This window comes from Heterodontus francisci, chromosome 17 (genome assembly GCF_036365525.1).
Source record: "Heterodontus francisci isolate sHetFra1 chromosome 17, sHetFra1.hap1, whole genome shotgun sequence".
Lineage (NCBI taxonomy): Eukaryota > Metazoa > Chordata > Chondrichthyes > Heterodontiformes > Heterodontidae > Heterodontus > Heterodontus francisci.
In genome coordinates this window covers 47,879,913-47,898,656 of record NC_090387.1, presented here as the reverse complement: position 1 = coordinate 47,898,656, position 18,744 = coordinate 47,879,913, and the positions used below count along the sequence as shown (strand labels likewise).

Below are 18,744 nucleotides of genomic sequence, written 5' to 3'. Positions count from 1 at the left end.
ACTCAGTAAAATCCCTCACACACAACTCACTGCCTCACTCTGTCCAAACAGCACTATGCTAATTAGTAATTATTAACGGCAGCGAGGCCTGGACAACGTATGCCAGCCAAGAGCGACGTCTCAATTCATTCCATCTTCGCTGCCTTCGGAGAATACTTGGCATCAGGTGGCAGGACTATATCTCCAACACAGAAGTCCTTGAAGCGGCCAACACCCCCAGCTTATACACACTACTGAGTCAGCGGCGCTTGAGATGGCATGGTCATGTGAGCCGCATGGAAGATGGCAGGATCCCCAAAGACACATTGTACAGCGAGCTCGCCACTGGTATCAGACCCACCGGCCGTCCATGTCTCCGTTATAAAGACGTCTGCAAACGTGACATGAAATCGTGTGACATTGATCACAAGTCGTGGGAGTCAGTTGCCAGCATTCGCCAGAGCTGGCGGGCAGCCATAAAGACAGGGCTAAATTGTGGCGAGTCGAAGAGACTTAGTAGTTGGCAGGAAAAAAGACAGAGGCGCAAGGGGAGAGCCAACTGTGCAACAGCCCCAACAAACAAATTTCTCTGCAGCACCTGTGGAAGAGCCTGTTACTCCAGAATTGGCCTTTATAGCCACTCCAGGCGCTGCTTCACAAACCACTGACCACCTCCAGGCGCGTATCCATTGTCTCTCGAGATAAGGAGGCCCAAAAGAAAGAAAGAAGAGAACACTAATTAAAAAACCTTAGTAGTACTAACCTTATCAATTACAAGGTAGCTATTTGAGGGCTTAAAAAAAACTTCTTTTCCCTGATTTTTTTAAAGCTATTTACGGGCAATAACAGCTGTTACTTACCCAACCAATCAGCTTACAGATTTTCTGTGATGTCACTGTTAGTTTTTTTCCCCCTCTTTTCAAACCCAGCGTGTGCCGACACAGACAGAGCCTGCCGCCGACTGCTGCTGCTGCTCCGGATCTGCCTCCTCCCAGATCCACCGCCGACTGCTGCTGCTCTGGTCTGAGGTAGGTGAGGGCCTCAAGCCCTGCTCTTTATTTCCACAGGTTCCACCCTGGATCCGCCTCCTCTCTGGTTCCCGGCCGACTGCTGTTGCTCCGGTCTGAGGTAGGTGAGGGCCTCGAGCCCTGCTCTTTATTTCCACAGGTGCTGCTCTGGATCCACCTCCTCCCAGATCCACCGTTAACTGCTGCTGCTCTGGTCTGAGGTAGGTGAGGGCCTCGAGCCCTGCTCTTTATTTCCACAGGTTCCACTCTGGATCCGCCTCCTCCCTGGTTCCCGGCCTACTGCTGCTGCTCCGGTCTGAGGTAGGTGAGGGCCTTGAGCAACGTAGACTCTGGGTCAAAGTAACAGGAGTTTATTTACAAGGATCTTCTTACTTGGGTATCTACATGAACACTGAAGCGCATGAGGTACAGACTCATGACATCACATCCTGTGATGATACTTAAGGTCTATGTACATAATCTATCCAGCAACAGCTTATGTATATTATACTATATTTCCTCCAAGTCTCTGTCTTCATTCATTAGGTCTGTAACACTGTGGGGTTCTCACAACTCTGCCACAGCATGTTCTTCTTTCACTTGTTTGGGGTATTGAGTCTTTCAGTTCTTCTTCCTCACTTTCCTGTGTGTGAGTGGAACTATTGGATGACTCATGTTCTCTGTCTTCACTGTCGTTTGGGTTATCTGTTGTTGGTTGTGTCACCAGTTCCTCAGCTCTCTCTGGTAGCTGATTCTCTTGATCTTTCCTCAATTCTATATTTGTATGTGCCAGTACCAAAGATCTTCTATTTCTCCTTATCCATCCTTGGTCTGTTTGGACTATGTATGATCGAGGATATGGACATTTCTCTATCACGTCCCCATATCGACCATGGTCTTTAATCGAAACCAATTCTCTAGGTCGTAGATTTGTTTGATTCTTTGCACTGTAACATCTATCATGATTCTCCATTTTAGATGACCTTTCTTTCTCTTATCTCTCCCTCACACTTTCCTGATCCACAGCACCGACTCGTGGCTGAAGGGTGCTTGTGAGTGTGAGTAGTTGTGTCCTCAACCTCCTACCCATTAGCAACTCACATGGAGCCAGCCCATTCTGGAGTGGTGTTGATCAGTAATTTAACAATGTTAGCTGAAAATCCTTGTCCTTTTTCAGTAGCATTTTCATAGTTCGAACACCTCTCTCTGCATCACCATTGCTCTGGGGATACCTTGATGAACTTGTAACATGGGCAAACCCATACGTTTCTGCAAACTGCTGGAAGGCCTCATTCACGAATTGTGGACCATTATCAGAGATCACTCGGTCTGGAATGCTCTGTGTGGCGAAAATCTCTTTCAGTGACTTTATTACAGCTTCAGAACTCTGGCAATGTATTGGTTTGACTTCAACCCATCTGGTGTAATAATAAATGACAATAAGGAAAATATTCCCTCTATATTCAAAGAGGTCTATTCCTAGGCACTCCCATGGCCTGGACAGAAATGAAGATGACATCAGTGACTCTCTGGAGCCCTGTCTATTAGTAGCACATGTAATGCAATTGGAGATCCTGCCTTCAATCTCCTTGGAAACCTCCGGCCTCCATACTGAGTTCCTAGCTCTTGCTCGACACTTGGTGATTCCTAAATGCCCTTAGTGTAGTTTCTCTAAGACATCTAATCTTAAAGCCCTAGGAATAACTAGTCTTTCGTCGTAGACCAGTCAGTCATTGACAATAGTAAGATGGCTTCATTGCTCATAATACTTTCTCAGGGTTGGGTTATTTGGTATATATTCTGGCCAATCTTCTTGGCAGAACTGTCTTACTTTTTCACAGACTTCATCCTCTTTCTGCACATTTCTAATTTGGTGTAACCTTTGAGCAGTTGCCGGCAAATCTTTGGTTATAGCTAAAGCAAAGACTTCCACTTCCTCCAAGAATGAGACCTTGGAGATATTAAGGTGTTGCACCTCCAGTTCTTTTAAGGCATGATGGTACTGCCTTTTGTTGCAGTATCTCCAGCTGATGGTTTGCAGACTGACCAGTTTCTCCCTGATGCTTGGAGTAATAAGATTTGTAATCCGTGTTTAGTTTTGGTCATGTAACCACCTGATCAATACTCCCATTGTCCACCCAGAATGAGTTAAAGTTCGAAGCATGGCAACACAATAGAGGATGGATGGTGGCAACTTACATTTACTTATGATTTAACCGTTTCTTACAGCTCTCTTTGTTAAGTTTTGAGCTCAGAGACAGTGAGTCTAGGCGTCTATAGAAAGAGAGTTTTGGGTAGGTTCACAGAAAATAGGAGATCTGAATTCTATAAATGTTTTCGTCTTGGTATGCCCATTCAAGGGAGGCACTCCACCCATGGTCATTCAATTTCAAACGTCACCTGGCCATCAGCAGCAATCTTATGTAGTCATTTTGTTTCATTGCAGTTCATTTAAAAGAAGGGAAAATAAAGGGTTGAATTTTATTCAGGTGTTGCGCTGCGCGGTGGCATCCTTTAAACTCAGCGGGGTGCCCACACTTAGCGGCCGCTGCAGAGCCCCCACAATATTACATGCGGGGCCCATTAGCATCACGGCGCCAAGCCGCCCTCCCCATATTACGTGGGGAGAGGCGGGACATACAGCGCAGTGAGACTTTTTGACAGCTGTGCAGCAGGTGCTGGGGCCCTATCTTAAGCACCCCAGCACCTGCTTCCTGACAGCTGTCAAAGAAATACTTACCTCACTGCTGAAGAGTGGGGCTGCTGTCAATCTGGCAGCAAAGCAGAAAGTGCTGCAGAAACCCAGCGTGTCAGGCAGAATCTGTGGAGAGAGAAGCAGAGTTAACTTGACCAAGTTCACAGACCTGAAAGTTAACTCTGCTTATCTCTGCACAGATGCTGCCTGACCTGCTGAGTTACTTTATCTTTGCTGCCACATACTGACCCTGCTGTGTCCCAGTGTCCTGTGAAGTTGCGATCCTCTTCTTCCACTCAAGTGTAACATTCCTTCTTGTAGGCGTGCCGCACCTGGGTGAATAATCTTAATTTTGCACATTTCAGGACGTGAGACTTAAATAGATCATAAAAGGTATTACAGGGGTTTACAGAGAACAGACTAACACAAATGGGAATGCACGGGTGTCACAGCAATGCAAATACTTTTTTCACTAAATGTTCCTCACACACACACGTCCTTTTCACTATGTGAATGATGTGTGCCAGCATCTAGCGTCAATGTCACATCCCTTTGCACCGTTGACCCTTCAGGAGAGCCAACGTATGCAATAACATCATTGCCATGCCACCATTACTCATGAGCAGCTCCACGGATGCAGTGACATGGACATTGGCTCAGTCAGCTGCTGCCTCTAATGGTTTACACAGGGATACTGCAGATGTGGACTGGTGCACAGCAGGTGAGCGAGGGTGATGTGTGGCTTGAGAGCTCAAGCCGGTTCCGATGGAGCAGACAGCCTCTGTCTGATAAGTCACTGCCATACATGCCTAGCTCACTGCTAGCCCTGCATGCAGAGCCTGAGTGTCATCTGCCCTTCCATGCATCTTTCATGTTGTAAAGCCTCAGCGTCCTCATAGTCCAAGGAGGAATCCTGTTGCTGTCTTTCCTCATCATGCCAGGCCTGGCCCCGATTGGGTGCATAGTTGTGCAGAGCACAGCGAGCAGCAAAGAAAGGAGCTGGCCTTTTTGGCCCGTAGTACAGGGCATCACCCTATCCATACAGGCATTGGAGGCGCTCTTTCAGCATGCCGATCCCCTGCCCCATGGTGGCTCTTGTAGCTCAGTGGCTGGCATTGTATCTCTCCTCTTCAGCAGTGGCGGGGTCTCTCACTGGTGTCGGGAACCATGTCTGCAAGGGATAGCCCTTATCTCCAAGAAGCCAACCCTCCACCTGAACCAGTTCAGTGAACAGCGGTGGCAGCCGGGACTGGCGCAGGTCCCTAAAGTCATGACAGCTGCCTGAGAAGCAATCACAGATTTGCATAAAGCATCTGCAGTGTTCACATACCAGCTTCACCTAAATTGAGAGGATTCCTTTAATGGTGACGTCTGCAGATGGTAGCCTGGCGGGAGGCCTGATGGCCACATGAGTGCAGTCTATGAACATTAAAACCTATGGTTCTCTGGCAATGGTGCCGAAACCGATGGCCCTCTCGGCCCGGCTATGAGATCCTGTCCTGAAGCGGACATACTCACTGGCCCTCCCGTGCAGGGCATCGGTGACCTCCCTGATGCAGCGGTGCACTGCTGACTGTGTGACCCCACAAAGGTCTCTGGTGGGCCCCTGCAAAGCTACATAGGCATCAAGCTTGAGAACCACTGCCAGTATGAGGACCAAAGGCATGGGATGTCCACCGAAGCCCGTGGGTTGCAGGTCATCTTTGAGCAGGGCACAGAGATGTGTCACCACCCTCTATATGTGCAATCATCTCTGACACTGGTGCTCTGACATCCAATGGCATGTCATGTGGGGCCTGTAGATGCACGGCAATCATAATGGCGAGCTCCCCTTAGGGGCTGCTGCTCATGACTGGGGGCCTCAGGATTGCACCTGCCTGTTGAATTTGTCTCTGGCACATACGGATCCTCAGGAGCAGTGGATCACAAAATGTAGGATGACCATACCTATTTCCATGTGATAAATAAAGTTGAACCCTTCATGCATTCAAAGAGTCCTAACAGGGCAGGGATTGCTGCTGACAGGTACATCAGCTGCTTTCATGGATCAACTATGTGGTGTGCCATGGCATTGCCCATCTTGGCCAACACTGAGTGGCACACCATGACCACATCAAGATCCTACCAGCTGAATCGATTGCCCCCACCATCCATATAACCTTAATGTACCTACCCTTTCTGGCACCCTCCCCACACACAGGGTGACTGGAGTGCCATTGCTCCTTCACAAACACAAATAAACGCAGAGCATACACTGTTTACGGAGGGATGTACACAGTACTTTCCTTCATGCCTGCAGAGCTTTCCCTCCAGTAATCCCAGACCCTCTCCCTCCTCCTTTCCAGTATGCAGAGTGAGACCCCTGAATATCCCCCCTTCCTCCTCCCTTCCAGTATGCAGAGTGAGACCCCTGAATAACAGAACTTACCTTCGCTGGCAACAACTTCTGCCTCTAAGGACCCTCCAGCTTTTCCAATTGTGTTCGGGACGGCACGTGACAGCCGCCCGTTAAGCGAAAAATCCAGAGATGTCCATGGAGAGGCGGCGGGCTGCATAATCTGCAGAGGTGAGTACCGTTTAACATATTCTAATTGTGGTGCTACTGCCGTGCGATCCGCGGCGTTAAAATTCAGCCCACAGTTCCAGAAGATTCCAGGCTGGACATAGTCCATGCTTAAAGTTATGAATAGGACATGCCTTTACTGTGCATGACACCAACTTAAATAGTTAATTTAATCTGCACCACTAAAGGCTCCAATCATTTTAAAGACCTGCATCATCACTCAGTTGTTGGATGAATAACAGGCTGAATATGGGCCACGAATGTGAGAGCAGTCGATCTGAGTAGAAAATGGTTGATATTGAGTAAGATTGTTCAGACGTATGAAATGTTGTAACTTTTCACCACTGGTGGCTTTAGAGGATTCTAAGCTGCATTAATTGTTCCCCCAACCTCTATACAACCAGCTAAGTTTGAATATTCGAACCAATCTGTGACTTGTTTATATTAAATAATTTTAATAAAACTTTTCAATAGTTTCCAAATGTTCACCACCATTCCAATAATCGCACTATTATAAAATACAGAAAATTAACCAATGCCTGCATATCATTAAAATTTTATGTTGGGACATCTGGGAAATTGTTTGATGCTCCAATTATAGGCTCATGTTTCCCTCATTTATGTATTATGTGTATTATGGGCCCACACCTGAGACAATATCTGAGGACCAAAAGGGTGGAATGCTGCCATATCTGTGTTCCAATTCTGGCCCACCTGCTGTCACAACACTGCAGAACTGCCTTTCCTGAGCCCAGGAATTCTGGGGCTTGGCATCAAAACAATTGTACATTAACATTAAAATTGTAATATCTAACATTCAAGTAATTAAATATGCAACATTATTATTGCATTTGTTTAAATGAAAAGTCATATCAAGATCTCTGTTGTAACACTCAATTTGGTGTAAAAGCGATGATATTAAATACTTCAATCTTTAACCTATAACTCTTTAAACTTCAAGAATAATCTTTCCGATATTGATGCACATTCCCAGAAGTCAGTGAAATGGAATTTCTAAGTTTCAACGATGAAGATCTACATGGGGTACAGAATAAGCACCACAAATACTTTCAGAGTTCGAAAACAATGATTCCTGTTCGTCCAAAGCCAAAGTAAGTTAAAAAATTTGTTCTACAATGCAATATCCTTCATGGTTTTCAGAATTAACTATCCTTTATCATATGCAATGCAAAACATTTTTCAGGACTCCATCTCCAGCTCCAGTAGATGATGCTGGCTTATTTTCATTCATCTATTTCTCATGGCTGACACCAGTGATGATGAAAGGGTTCAAGAAGGAACTGAATCCAGACAATGTGCCTCCTCTGTCCCAGTTCAATTGTTCAGATGTGAATGCCAGAAGGTGTGTCAATTTGGGAATACATTTTGGGTGATTGCAAAGTAAAAAAAATATGTATTGAAAACAAAATGAAAATTCTTTTGACATTTTGTTGAAAATATTTACAGATTCTTGCGCCTTTGGAAGAAGGAAGTGGAAAGGGTGGGCAGTGAGAAAGCTTCCTTGGAGAAAGTGACTCTGCAGTTTCAGCGAACAAGGCTTATTATGAATTTTATTTCTACAGTTACTTGTATGATTTGTAGCTTTTTGGGACCGGTAAGCAGTCACATCTGCCTTCTTTTTTAAATTAACTAGTTACTCACTATTTCAATATTTACTTTATTTTCCTAGATTTCAGATAAACTTTAAATAACATGGATTTTAGGTAAATCACTGATGTATAGTTAATAAACTATCATATCTTATAGCAACCCCTCCTTATGAAAGAACACAATCTCTGACATAAATGCCTATTATTTATGTCTTTCCCATTGAGTGAAGCTATTTAAAACATTTTCTCTATAGTATGACCTTCAGGATAAGGCCTAGTTTTAAAGGTCATTCATGAGATTCCAGGAAGTTGCATAATCACGGGACAAAACTGTTATTGTTTGGCACTAACCTGGCAATGTCATTCACAAATACAATCAATATGAAAAGGGAAAAACATCACACTAGTGGAGCAGGCAGTAATCTTCAGAATCTATGGGTTAAAAGTACATTGTTGGGACGGAGTACTGAGAGATTTGCTCCGCACAGCTATGGTATACCTAACATGGAAGGGCTAATACTAGACTCTAGTTCTAGACTGATTCATAGACCATGATTTTCTTCCACATCCGGCTGGATAGTGGCAGAAACAGAGGGAAAATGAGGTGGTGAGGCCTTCCACCATGATCCTTTGCCAGCTTTAGTTTTGCTCCCCCAGCTGCTGCTGGGGGGAATGTAAATTATGATGAAGATGTGAGGCTTAGTGGACCATCCTATTTTTCTGCCTCCTGCTGCCTTAGAATCCACCAGGGTAGGGATGTTGATAACCTTTGGGGCAAGGACTGGAGGCCCCTAATGCACATTTTTGGGAGGAGCAATCCCCAAAGTGGACTTCTTTCCTTCCCAGTATGCTGCACATCTTAACCTTTGTAGGCTGGTCCTCCATCCTCAACCCCCCCATCAGAGTAACCTGTCCCACAATAAGTCCTGGTCGTACATTATTGGCTCCCTTTGCCCCATGCCTTAAACCTAAAATCCTTGGCGTCATCTTTAAATCACTTCATGACCTCACCCCATCCTGAACCGTAATATCCTCCAGCCCTATATTCCTCTTCCTGCCGAATACTCCATTCCTCTGACTCCAGCCTTTAGTGCTGCTTTCACTGTTTGCTCCACCAGTAATAGTAAAGTCTTAGCCACTTGGGTTTTACTTGCTGGAATTCCCTTCCTATCCCTTTCTATCTATACTCCACTGTCCTTTAAAATCTTGAAAACCATCTCAAACCATGTTTTTAATCCCCCCTTTTAATCTCCTCTTTCTTGGCCTGGTATCCATTTTCTATCCACTCATCTGTCACTTGCCTTTGGACTTTTTTTCTCATTAAAGGTACTACATAGATACAGGTTGTAATTGTTATTGTTGGTGTAGATACCTAAAATGGATGTGTCCCATTTGGCACCATTGAAATACTTCACCTTGTTGAGCACAAAATTGTCATCATATTATTACTGCTTAATTGCTACTTCTGTTTCTTACATTACAGGCAGTGCTCGTTCATGCTATACTCCAGCATGTTGAAAAAAAATCTGAAAATCTTGTTTATGGAGTTGGTCTGTGCTTTGCCTTATTTACTACAGAGTTTTTTAAAGCCTTTTTCTTCTCAGCCACATGGGCTATCAATTATCAGACTGGGATCCGACTAAAAGGCGCCATTTCTACATTGGCATTTGTTAAGCTGTTTCATCTTAAAAGTTTATGCAACGTTTCCATTGGTGAGGTAGGCACTAATCTGTAATGTAAGCTTATAGTAGTTATCCTTTGTTGATTTTCTTCATGGGTCATACCACGTTTAAACAGCTGTGAGAAGGTATATGGTGGTAGCCTAGTGATAACTGCCTCTCTGATTTTCTTCTGTTCTCGCCAGGGGCAAGTATCAGTCCTTTGCTCCATGTGTCCCCCTGAAGTAGGTCCAGCTCTTTCAAATGATTTCACATAGTCAGTTGAGATATTGGTCAAACTAAGTGGTTATAAATAAACTCTTTTCCTTTCTTCTGCTGATCCACCCATCCATGTGCATTGCAGCCCATTCTTGACTGACCCAGATCTGCCTTGGCCCAACTTTATTCTGGCAGGCCTGTGGCTGTGATTAAAATTAGCAAATACAACTTGACTTTGGGTGAGGGAGGGTTTTGATGGCCATCTCCTACTTTACAACAGTGACTACACTTCAAAAGTGTTTCATTGGCTGTAAAGCACATTGGAATGCCCTGAGGTTATGAAAGTTGCTAGAGAAATACAAGTCTTTCTTTTCTTTTTTACAAACAGGCAGGAGACAGATTCGAGCAGATTCTGTTTGCTGCACCTCCCCAGCTTAAGCACTTTGAGATCCCAGAACTTTTCTTACTGCTTTTCTTACTGTTTCTGAAAGCTTTCGACAAAGCCCCACATAAGAGATTAGCGTGTAAAATTAAAGTGCATGGGATTGGGGGTAGTGTATTGCGATGGATAGAAAATGGGTTGGCAGACAGGAAACAAAGAGTAGGAATAAACTGGTCTTTTTCCGAATGGCAGGCAGTGACTAGTGGGGTACCGCGGGGATTGGTGCTAGGACCCCAGCTATTCACAATATATATTAATGATTTAGATGAGAGAACTAAATGTAATATCTCCAAATTTGCAGATGTCACAAAACTGGGTGGGAGGGTGAGTTATGAGGAGGATACAGAGAGGCTTCAGGATGATTTGGACAAGTTGAGTGAGTGGGCAAGTGCATGGCAGATGCAGTATAATGTGGATAAATGTGAGGTTATCCACTTTGGTAACAAAAACAGGAAGGCAGATTATTATCTGAATGGCTATAAACTCAGAGAGGGGAATATGCAACAAGACCTGGGTGTTCTCGTACCCAAGTTGCTGAAGGTAAGCATGCAGGTGCAACAGGTGGTAAAAAAAACAAATGGTATGTTGGCCATCATAGCGAGAGGATTCGAGTACAGGAGCAGGGATGTCTTGCTGCAATTATACAGGGCCTTGGTGAGACCACACCTGGAATATTGTGTGCAGTTTTGGTCTCCTTATCTGAGGAAGGATGTTCTTGCTATAGAGGGAGTGCAGTGAAGGTTTACCAGACTGATTCCTGGGATGGCAGGACTGACGCACGAGGAGAGATTGAGTTGGTTAGGATTATATTCGCAGGAGTTCAGAAGAGTGAGGGGGGATCTCATAGAAACCTATAAAATTCTAACAGGACTTGGCAGGGTAGATGCAGGAAGGTGCGAGGGGCAAAGTTTAGAGGGGATGTGCGAGGCAAGTTCTTTACACAGAGGGTGGTGAGTGCCTGGAACTTGCCGCCGGGGGAGGTGGTGGAGCAGGTACGATAGCGACGTTTAAGAGGCATCTTGACAAATACATGAATAGGATGGGAATAGAGGGATACAGTCCCCAGAAGTGCAGAAGGTTTTAGTTTAGACAGGCATCAAGGCTTGCAGGGCCGAATGGCCTGTTCCTGTGCTGTATTGTTCTTTGTTTTTTGATGGTGGGGGAGTCCAGAACCAGGGGTCATAGTCTAAGGATACAGGGTGAACCTTTCAGGACTGAGATGAGGAGAAATTACTTCACCCAGAGAGTGGTGAGCCTGTGGAATTCGCTACCACAGAAAGCAGTTGAGGCCAAAACATTGTATGTTTTCAAGAAGGAGTTAGTTTAGTTCTTGGGGCGAAAGGGATCAAAGTATATGGGGGGAAAGCTGGAACAGGTTATTGAGTTGGATGATCAGCCATGATCATAATGAATGGCGTAGTAGGCTCGAAGGGCCGAATGGCCTACTCCTGCTCCTATTTTCTATGTTTCTATGTTTATGCTTCCAGAATCAGGGAGCCCCAGGCACAGAGAACCCCTCCCCAGTGCATCCAAACCCCACTTCCTACCTTTTCCACCCTCCCAGCTGACTGATCCCAGGGAACCCCAATTGCTCCCAGAACCTGGGGCCCACTCCAGTATTGGTCATCCCTTCACAGCCCCATTCCCAGTGTTACCAGACACCAAGATCTCAGCCAGACTACCAGCACCCCCAAATACTGCCAATTGGATGTGCTACACCTCCAGCAATACCAGTTCTGCACCTCTCTCCCCATTATTACCCAATCATAGGACACCCCAGTGCTGCTACAAACCGACATTCTCCACTCCTAGTAATAACAGACATCCCCCAATGTTCCTGTACAACCAGGCCCCTCCACACAATGCCACACTACCAAAAACTATCCCCCCATTCCAGCTAGACTTTATTATCCACAACCCAGTAATTCCACAAAACGAAACTGGCCCTCTGCTCAGACAGGTCCCAGGATCTTTTTGCAGTGTGCCAGACATCAGCAGCTTACCTAAGTGCTGCCACACTGAGAATCCTTCTGTCGCATATTACTGAAAGCTTTTGGTACCTTCCCTATTTCTTCCACAGCACAGCGCTTGTTACACAATGCTGCCATATCCTGGTATTCACCCGACACTACTGCTGGATTCTAGAAATTCCACAGTAACCCAAACCATATATTCCATCCCTGAGTAATGCCAACCCAAAGAACACCCAAATGCATCCAAAGCCCTACACTTTCCGCAACCTCTTGCTCACTGCTGCTAAACCTCACATCTGCCTCTATTTGCTACAACATGCCTACCATTTTCCTTTGTATTCTGTACTTCAAAAAAAGGTAACACATAACACTAAAAATTGCATTTATATAGCACTTTTCACAACCTCAGGATATCCCAGAGTGCTTTATAGCCAATGAAGTATTTTTTTGTTTCAAGTGTAGCGACTGTTGTTGGAAACACAGCAACCAATTTGCACACAGGAAGCTCCCACAACAGTAATTATGCTAATGACCAGATAGTCTTTTTTTTTAATGATGTTGATTGAGGGATAAATATTGACCAAGACATTGATATAACTGAAATACACAGGTAAAGGAACATGTAATAATAATGAAGGCCACTCATTTAGCTTTGTGGAAAAATAGATGGAAATACAAATATAAAATCGTCTCCAAAGCATCCCAAAATATTACATCGTAAAAATGCAATTTGATTTATCCAATCACAGTGAACGGATGGATCTGACAACACATTAAACATTCTTTTGCTATCAGAGGTTGGCTGAGTGAGGCATTGGGTGAGTTTTTATTGAAGGGAGGTAAGGAAACAGATTTGCATAAAAAGGAGTTCAGCACTGAGACAGAGTGAGCTTGAATCTGTAAAGCCACGCTGGTATGGGTGTGCTTGCTGACTTGTTTGGAAAGGATTCAAGAAGATTGTGCGTGCAAAGGCCAGCTGAGGGAAAAGGCAGCTAAGTGAGTTCAGGGAGTTTGGCTTGGACTGGTTTTCGGTATCAAAGTGCAGTTGGCATCAAGAATATCAAGAAACGGCTGAAGGCACTGGATACTGCTAAGGCTATGGGCCCTGACAATATTCCAGCAGTAGTACTGAAGACTTGTGTTCCAGAACTAACCGCGCCCCCTAGCGAAGCTGTTCCTGTATAGCTACAACACTGGCATCTACTGGCAGGTATGTCCTATCCACAAAAAGCAGGTCAAATCCAACCTGGCCAATTACTGTTCTATTAGTCTACTCTCAATCATCAGTAAAGTGATGGAAGGGGTTGTCAACAGTGCTACCAAATGGCACTTGCTCAGCAATAACCTGCTTACTGATGCTCAATTTGGGTTCCGCCTGGGCCACTGAGCTCCTGACCACATTACAGCCTTGGTCCAAACATGGACAAAAGAACTGAACTGCAGAGGTGAGGTGAGATGATTGCCCTTGTCATCAAGGTTGCATTTGACTGAGTGTGGAATTAAGGAGCCCTAGCAAAACTGGAGTCAATGGGAATCGGGGGAAAACTCTCTACTGGTTGGAGTCAAACCTAGCATAAAGGAAGATGGTTGTGGTTGTTGGAGGTCAATCATCTCAGTCCCACGACATCACTGCAGGAGCTCCTCAGGGTAGTGTCTTTGGCAAACCATCTTCAGCTGCTTCATCAATTACCTTTCTTCCATCATAAGGTCAGAAGTGGGGATGTTCGCAGATGGTTGCACAATGTTCAGCACCATTTGCAACTCCTCAGATACTGAAGCAGCCCATGTCCAGATGCAGAAAGACCAGGACTGCATCCAGGCTTGGACTGATAAGTGGCAAGTAACATTCACGCCACACAAGTGCCAGGCAATGACCATATTGAACAATAGAGAATCCAACCATCTCCCCTTGACATTCCATGGCATTACCATCGCTGAATCCCTCACTATCAACATCCTGGGGGTTATCATTCACCAGAAACTGAACTAAACCAGCCATATAAATAAAAGCAAAATACTGCGGATGCTGGAAATCTGAAACAAAAACAAGAAATGCTGGATTCACTCAGCAGGTCTGGCAGCATCTGTGGAAAGAGAAGCAGAGTTAACGTTTCGGGTCAGTGACCCTTCTTCGGAACTGACAAATATTAGAAAAGTCACAGATTATAAACAAGTGAGGTGGGGGTGGGGCAAGAGATAACAAAGGAGAAGGTGCAGATTGGACCAGGCCACATAGCTAACCAAAAGGTCACGGAGCAAAGGCAAACAATATGTTAATGGTGTGTTGAAAGACAAAGCATTAGTACAGATTAGGTGTGAATATACTGAATATTGAACAGCAGCAAGTGCAAACCTGAAGAAAAACAACCTGAAAAAAACAGTGGGTAAGCAAACTGAACAAACTAAGATGAAATGAAATAAATGCAAAAAAAGATTGTAAAAAATGTAAAAAGGAATGTAAAAGAAAAAGGAAGAAAAAATAACTAAAAATGACTAAAAATGAAAGTAAAGTGGGGGGCTGTCATGCTCTGAAATTATTGAACTCAATGTTCAGTCCGGCAGGCTGTAGTGTGCCTAATCGGTAGATGAGATGCTGTTCCTCGAGCTTGCGTTGATGTTCACTGGAACACTGCAGCAATCCCAGGACAGAGATGTGAGCATGAGAGCAGGGGGGAGTGTTGAAATGGCAAGCAACCGGAAGATCAGGGTCCTGCTTGCGGACTGAGCGGAGATGTTCCGCAAAGCGGTCACCCAGTCTGCGCTTGGTCTCCCCAATGTAGAGGAGACCACACTGTGAGCAGCGAATACAGTATACTACATTGAAAGAAGTACAAGTAAATCGCTGCTTCACCTGAAAGGAGTGTTTGGGGCCTGGGATAGTGAGGAGAGAGGAGGTAAATGGGCAGGTATTACACCTCCTGCGATTGCAAGGGAAGGTGCCCTGAGACGGGGACGAGGTGGTGGGGGTAATGGAGGAGTGGACCAGGGTGTCGCGGAGGGAACAATCCCTTCGGAATGCTGACAGGGGAAGGGAGGGGAAGATGCGACTGGTAGTGGCATCACGCTGGAGGTGGCGAAAATGGCGGAGGATGATCCTTTGGATATGGAGGCTGGTGGGATGAAAAGTGAGGACAAGGGGAACCCTGTCACGGTTCTGGGAGGGAGGGGAAGGGGTGAGGGTAGAGGTGCGGGGAATGGGTCGGACACGGTTGAGGGCCCTGTCAACCACAGTGGGGGGAAATCCTCGGTTGAGGAAAAAGGAGGTCATATCAGAAGCACCGTCATGGAAGGTAGCATCATCAGAGCAGATGCGTCGGAGACGGAGAAACTGGGAGAATGGAATGGAGTCCTTACAGGAGGTAGGGTGTGAAGAAGTGTAGTCGAGGTAGCTGTGGGAGTCAGTGGGCTTATAATGGATATTGGTAGACAACCTATCCCCAGAGATGGAGACAGAGAAGTCGAGGAAGGGAAGGGAAGTGTCAGAGATGGACCATGTAAAGGTGAGAGAAGGGTGGAAATTGGAAGCAAAGTTGATAAAGTTTTCTAGTTCGGGGCGGCCATATAAATGTTGTGGCTACAAGAGCAGGTCAGAGGCTGAGAATACTGTGATGAGTAACTCACCTCCTGATTCCCCAAAGCCTGCCCACCATCTACAAGGAAGAGGAGTGTAATGGAATACTCTCTACTTGCCTGGATGGGTGCAGCTCCAACAACATTCAAAAAACTTGACACTATCCAGAATAAAGCAGCTCTCTTGATTGGCACCCCATCCACCACCTTCAACAGTTACTCCCTTCATCATCGACGCACAGTGGCAGCAGTGTGTACCATCTACAAGAGGCACTGCAGCAACTCTTGGTGCTCCTTCGACAGCACCTTCCAAACTGCGACCTCTGCCACCTAGAAGAACAAGGGCAGCCGATACATGGGAACACCACCATCAGCAAGTTCCCCTCCAAGCCACACACCATTCTGACTTAGAACTAAATCGTCGTTCCTTCACTGTTGCTGGGTCAAAATCTTAGAACTTCCTTTCTAGCAGCACTGTGGTTGCACCTACAACCCAAAGACAGCAGTAGTTCAAGAAGGCAGCTCACCACCACCTTCTCAAGGGCAATTAGGGATGGGCAATAAATGCTGGCCTAGCCAGTGACACCCACATCGCATGAACCAATAAAAAAAAACTTTCTGAATATTCAAATTATTTGATTTTCTGAGTTCTTTGAGTCTAGTTAATGTGGCATGACCTTGTGTTACAACTGCTCAGGACAAAGCCCCCAATCAAAATATATGATTCCGATTGCGGTGGGCACAACGCACTGTGAATTCAGTCCCGTTGCTCCACAGGTTGCATTATATATCTTTAAGCTTTCCAAATTGAAGAAAGCAGCAGCCGAATTGAAACAGTCTAGTAACCCTCAAATGAAGCGAACCAAACCAGGTATTTTTAGATATCAACACATGAACTCTTTATTTAAAAAAAAAACTAAAATCTTAAACACTACTAAGATGAACTAATATCTAAAGACCTTTTCTGTATGGTTGTTGCCGGGCAAACAGAATGCACTTTGGCTTACAGTCCCTGGAGCTTGCTGTCTTAAAGAAGCACTGATCTTTTACAGCCTTAAAGATGCACTGCAATATTTCCCCGAAAGAAAGAAAAAACAGGATCGTGACACTTGCATGAAATGGGAGTTTCTGGAAACTATGACAAAGTTTGTGAAATAATTGGAGACATTTTGCTCTGTATAAGGGGAGGAGAGTTCCTGGAGCACACATTTCAGGGGCATTCAGACCACAGCTGAAAAGGAATTGCGAGGCAGAGGAAGGGAAATGGATGACAATCTACTGGGGGGAAAGGGGGAAAGACTCCGGTAAGGGCAGTGCAAGAAACTTTAGGGGAATAAAGCTCTCGGATGGGTATCCAGTGCTGGATACTGATGATGCAGAAGAAGATGGTGACTCAGGAGAGGAAAATCACACCCAATGTCACAGCAGTGTGGCGAAAATTGCTACTTGAGAGGGCAGAGTTAAGTACAGGAATGAGACGGGCCAATAGTCAATTCCATAACTGCAACTGTGAGTTCTGAAGAGTATGTTACTTCCTGGGTGTAAAGGTAATGGACATTAAGGAGCGGGTATAGAATTTCTTGGGAATTAATGGCGATCAGTCAAAAGCTGTGGGTTCATATTGAAGCCAATGACTTAGGGAAAAACAGGATTCAGATCCTGCAACAAGAGTTCCAGGAATTAGGAAAAAGGTTAAGAAACAAAAGTTCAAGGTGCTCTGAAGTGGTTATCGCAGGATTAAACCACTGTCACACAATAGCTAGTACAAGTACAACCAGAGCAAGTAAGAAAATGCAAGGCTCGAGGCATGGTATTGGATGGAAAGGCTCACATTACTGGGAACCTATTCTGTGTCAGGAGTGAGTTGTACTGACTGGACACTTATATAGGGTCTGTTCTGAATCGATCCCTTTTAACACAGTGGTCGTGCCATAAAACAAGGTGGAGCATGTCCTCAGTGTGAAAATGGGACTTTGTCTCAACAAGGACTGTGTGGTGATCACTCCGACCAATACTGTCATCAGAAGCAGCACCTGTAACAGGTACTTTGGCAAGGACAAGGTCAAGTAGGTTTTTTCCTCTTGTTGGTTCTCTCACCAACTGCTGCAGGCCCAGTTTGGCAACTATGTCCATCAGGACTCAGCCAGCAGTGGTGCTACCAAGACACTCAAGTGATGGACATTGAAGTCATAGAGTCATAGAGAGATACAGCACTGAAACAGGCCCTTTGGCTCACTGAGTCTGTGCCGACCAACAACCACCCATTTATACTTCTTTTGGGCCTCCTTATCTCGAGAGACAATGGATACGCGCCTGGAGGTGGTCAGTGGTTTGTGAAGCAGCGCCTGGAGTGGCTATAAAGGCCAATTCTGGAGTGACAGGCTCTTCCACAGGTGCTGCAGAGAAATTTGTTTGTTGGGGCTGTTGCACAGTTGGCTCTCCCCTTGCGCCTCTGTCTTTTTTCCTGCCAACTACTAAGTCTCTTCGACTCGCCACAATTTAGCCCTGTCTTTATGGCTGCCCGCCAGCTCTGGCGAATGCTGGCAACTGACTCCCACGACTTGTGATCAATGTCACACGATTTCATGTCGCGTTTGCAGACGTCTTTATAACGGAGACATGGACGGCCGGTGGGTCTGATACCAGTGGCGAGCTCGCTGTACAATGTGTCTTTGGGGATCCTGCCATCTTCCATGCGGCTCACATGGCCAAGCCATCTCAAGCGCCGCTGACTCAGTAGTGTGTATAAGCTGGGGATGTTGGCCGCTTCAAGGACTTCTGTGTTGGAGATATAGTCCTGCCACCTGATGCCAAGTATTCTCCGAAGGCAGCGAAGATGGAATGAATTGAGACGTCGCTCTTGGCTGGCATACGTTGTCCAGGCCTCGCTGCCGTAGAGCAAGGTACTGAGGACACAGGCCTGATACACTCGGACTTTTGTGTTCCGTGTCAGTGCGCCATTTTCCCACACTCTCTTGGCCAGTCTGGACATAGCAGTGGAAGCCTTACCCATGCGCTTGTTGATTTC

At 45.6% G+C, this 18,744-nt stretch overlaps 1 protein-coding gene across 1 annotated transcript in view; it reads left to right on the top strand.

The window, feature by feature from the left end:
• Nucleotides 1-921: 921 nt before the first annotated feature.
• abcc12 (ATP-binding cassette, sub-family C (CFTR/MRP), member 12) overlaps nt 922-18,744 on the top strand; it is a 114,214-nt gene continuing 96,391 nt past the window's right edge. The window contains exons 1-5 of the mRNA XM_068049908.1: nt 922-1,007; nt 7,206-7,356; nt 7,449-7,607; nt 7,712-7,859; nt 9,338-9,571. Coding sequence (XP_067906009.1) covers nt 7,250-7,356; nt 7,449-7,607; nt 7,712-7,859; nt 9,338-9,571 — 648 coding nt within the window. The 5' untranslated portion in view covers nt 922-1,007; nt 7,206-7,249. The remainder of the gene's footprint in view (nt 1,008-7,205; nt 7,357-7,448; nt 7,608-7,711; nt 7,860-9,337; nt 9,572-18,744) is intronic.